Genomic DNA, 3447 nt, shown 5'->3' on the forward strand with positions numbered 1-3447 from the left:
TAGGGATGTGATTAGATTTATGTATTTCCAAATGTGTTTATATTATGTGCTACATGTCATCACACTCCTAGGGATTTTTGTGACTGAAAAATACATCAACCTTGAAAATTTTTTTCCTTTTAAAAAAAAAATGAAGAGTTTCTGAGCACGCGCAGCATGTGTGCAAAGACACTAAAGGTGTGATGAAAATTATGACATTAAACCAAAAAAACCTAGGGGCGTGATGAAAAATTATTTCACCTGCAAATGCATAATACTCATCACATTCTTTGATTTTTTTGTAATTGAAAAATGTAGTAATTCCAAATTATAATGAATGTTCTAAATTAATCCTTATCCAAAAAATAGAAGAGTAGCACATACGTACTCAGAGGCTAGTACTATTTTAGGGGCTTTTCCTGTTTGAGATTCTCAATTTAGATGCCCGAAATACCCTTAAATTTATATATTTTTAAGACTTAAATCATAGAGATAGATATGTAAAATTAGTAATTTAAAAACTCCTAATTTTTAGTTAAATTAAAAAAAAAAGGTCATGCTAACTAGTGTCTTTACGGCATTGGCTAAAAATCTATTTTATGAAAGTTTTGACACTACTTTTATGGAAATGAAAAAAAGCTGGCAAAACATTAATTTTTTTTTCCTATAAAAATTTTATTTAAATAGATTATTAACTAATACTCTAATGATATTTGTTAGCATTTCAAAAAAAAAAAGTTTTTTATTCTATCTCCACATTTTTCTATCACATTAGTTGTTAGTATTAATACAATTTATTTTTTGAAAAATATATAAGAAATAAAACTGTTTTTTTTTTTTTCCACAAACTTTTTTTTATCACTAAATTATTATTTTTTTCTATCTCCATATTTCCCTCTCATACTAATATAATTCTTTCTTAAAATAAAAAATAAAAATAAAACTGTCAGGTAAAATGTGTAAATCTAAAAATTAAAATTAAAAAAAAGAAAAAGAAAAAAAAGAGGTATCCATGCACACGCAAACTAGGGTAGTTATTCATTTATTATTTTCCGAATAAGCAACAAAGTCAAAGCTGATCTTATCTTCTGATCTTCGCTAAAAAAAAAGAAAAATAAAAAGGAAATTGATATCGTTTCCCCCGTCCGATTCTCGGATTGGTATCTCAACACATCAGCTTGATGGCTGAATCTTCCGGGTTTGATCCTCAGCTTGCTCTTTCTCACAAATTCCCCGAGGTACTTGATCCCTTTTCTCGCACTCCTAACTTTTTAGCTTAACTCCTGTTTCTGCGTAATTCAACTAAGATTAGGGGTTATTTTCGGCTTGCCTAATAGAAGCAGATTATAGAACTTACAAGCTTTTGTGGCATCTGTTTTACTGTAAGAATAAGAAAGTACACGATCTACACATTAACGCCCCGTTTTTTTAAGCGGAAAACATTTTTCCTGCGTTTGCTGATATTTGGTACAGTGGAAAACGCAAGTCAAAGGAAAAGACGAGCAATAGAGAGCGGAAAACGTTTTCCGCTTACAAATTTAATTGTTTGGTGGCAAATGTTATCTAGTTTGTTTTCAAGGTCGCAACCAAACATAGGAAATGAGTCATTTTACTATGTTTCTTAGTTGGAGTAATGGTTTCATTAAATTCAACCACGTGGTTGCATTGACCGATGGACAACATGGTTCAATTTAAGTGTCCAATCATTGGAAAAGATTACGTTATTTTTGTTGTATTGGTTGAATTCAATTGAGCAACCTATTGACCAACCTAAGATACTGTATCTAAGTTTACCATTTAAAATATTCTCCACCCCTCATATATTTATTCAAGATGGAAAAAAAAAAAAACCACAGTTTAGATTATAAAGAAACTTGGGCACAGTAATGCTTATACAGTCTCAATTTCTAACACTAGGCATGACAAATAATTTACAAATTACATTTATATTATCTTTTGTATATCAATTTAACTTTTGTTGATTTTTTATTTTTATTTGTTTGTTTGTGGAAGTTTGTTTATTTTTATATTAGTTAACATTGGGTAGCACTCTTATGAACCAAAGGTCACTAGTTCAAATCTCACTTTTCCCCTCACCTTGGGACCAAAAACTTACTTATAAAAAAAGAAAAGAAAAGAAAAGAAAAAATTGGACAACTCAACATTTTTGGAATTAATTTTGTTTTCAAGCTTTGTTTTGGAGTTTATTTATCTAATATTTATTTTATTTTGTTGCACATGTGGGGGACGGACTGCAGACGACGTACACCTATACCGAAAGGTGAAGTTTTAACTGTTACAGAGTGTTTGTGATGTTTTACTTGCTTCGAATTGTAGTTTGTGGGACTAATGATGTATATGCACTTAATAGCATATGATATTAACAGTTTATCTCTTTGAAAGCAGAGATTCAGTGCTCTATGCACTGGGTGTTGGAGCATGCGCACGGGATGCTGTGGATGATGATGAGCTTAAATATGTCTACCATGCAAATGGAGAACAATTTCTGCAGGTATTGTTAAATTCCAGGAAATTATTATTGAAATAAAAAAGTGCTTCGGTATTGTTTGCCTGTTATATGTTTGGATGTTATTATTATTATTTTTGTTTTTTTTGACATTAGAAAAGGGTGATATTCATGTCTTTATCATAAATGGATTAGGTTTCTAAGTCATGAAATTTTTTGTTTGTATATACTTCTTATATATATATATACTTTTTATAGGTCTTGCCAACATTCGCTGCTCTATTTTCACTTGCATCAATGCCAAATGGTTTCAATTTGCCAGGGTTAGAGTAAGTACCAATCAGATCAGAGAAAGGCTAAGGGTTTCTTTACATATTTATATGTAAATTTTATTTTGAATGATTTAGTATTCTATCCCATCTCCAAAATCTTACTCTAGGTGTGAATTTATACTGCTTTTCTGGATTGTAATATCCCTTGTATGGATTTTATTGTTTTCAGCATATGCAGGGATAACTAATGGACATTTCTGGTTTCTTTCTACCAGATATGATCAACGTCTTCTGTTGCATGGGCAACAATACATAGAATTATATCGGCCATTTCCTTCAAGTGGTTGTGTAAGACTTCTGACTAGAACCTATTAATGATACTTCATGATTTGCCCAAATGCATAATACTTTCAGCTTCCTTGTCCCCAGTTTCATGTGAATGAGTCTAGAATTTCTTTAATGTTGGTCTTACCACCATTTTGGAACATCTGGTCTAAATAGGGTTTTATAATTTATAGCAGAGCAATTGCTTTAAAATAAAGAAGAAGAAAAAGATTAAGAAGAGAGGCTACACAACTTAGTATGCTTATTTTTTACAAACTATCAACTTAGTATGCTATGTATGCTCAATTGGAAAGAATTTGATTTCCATCAATTATTGTATTATATTATGTTGTGTGACTCCTTGGGGAAAGGAAAGAGAGAGGGGAAGGGAGAGACAAGACTCTT

At 30.9% G+C, this 3447-nt stretch overlaps 1 protein-coding gene across 1 annotated transcript in view; it reads left to right on the forward strand.

Moving 5' to 3' along the window:
* The first annotated feature begins 1027 nt into the window (after positions 1-1027).
* Positions 1028-3447, forward strand: part of LOC136063394 (enoyl-CoA hydratase 2, peroxisomal-like) — a 36137-nt gene continuing 33717 nt past the window's right edge. Inside the window, exons 1-5 of the mRNA XM_065763740.1 lie at positions 1028-1217; positions 2238-2260; positions 2386-2491; positions 2705-2775; positions 2994-3066. Of these exons, the coding sequence (XP_065619812.1) occupies positions 1161-1217; positions 2238-2260; positions 2386-2491; positions 2705-2775; positions 2994-3066 (330 nt within the window). The 5' untranslated portion in view covers positions 1028-1160. The remainder of the gene's footprint in view (positions 1218-2237; positions 2261-2385; positions 2492-2704; positions 2776-2993; positions 3067-3447) is intronic.

The sequence above is a fragment of the Quercus suber genome, unplaced genomic scaffold (genome assembly GCF_002906115.3).
Source record: "Quercus suber isolate HL8 unplaced genomic scaffold, Cork oak 2.0 scaffold_522, whole genome shotgun sequence".
NCBI lineage: Eukaryota > Viridiplantae > Streptophyta > Magnoliopsida > Fagales > Fagaceae > Quercus > Quercus suber.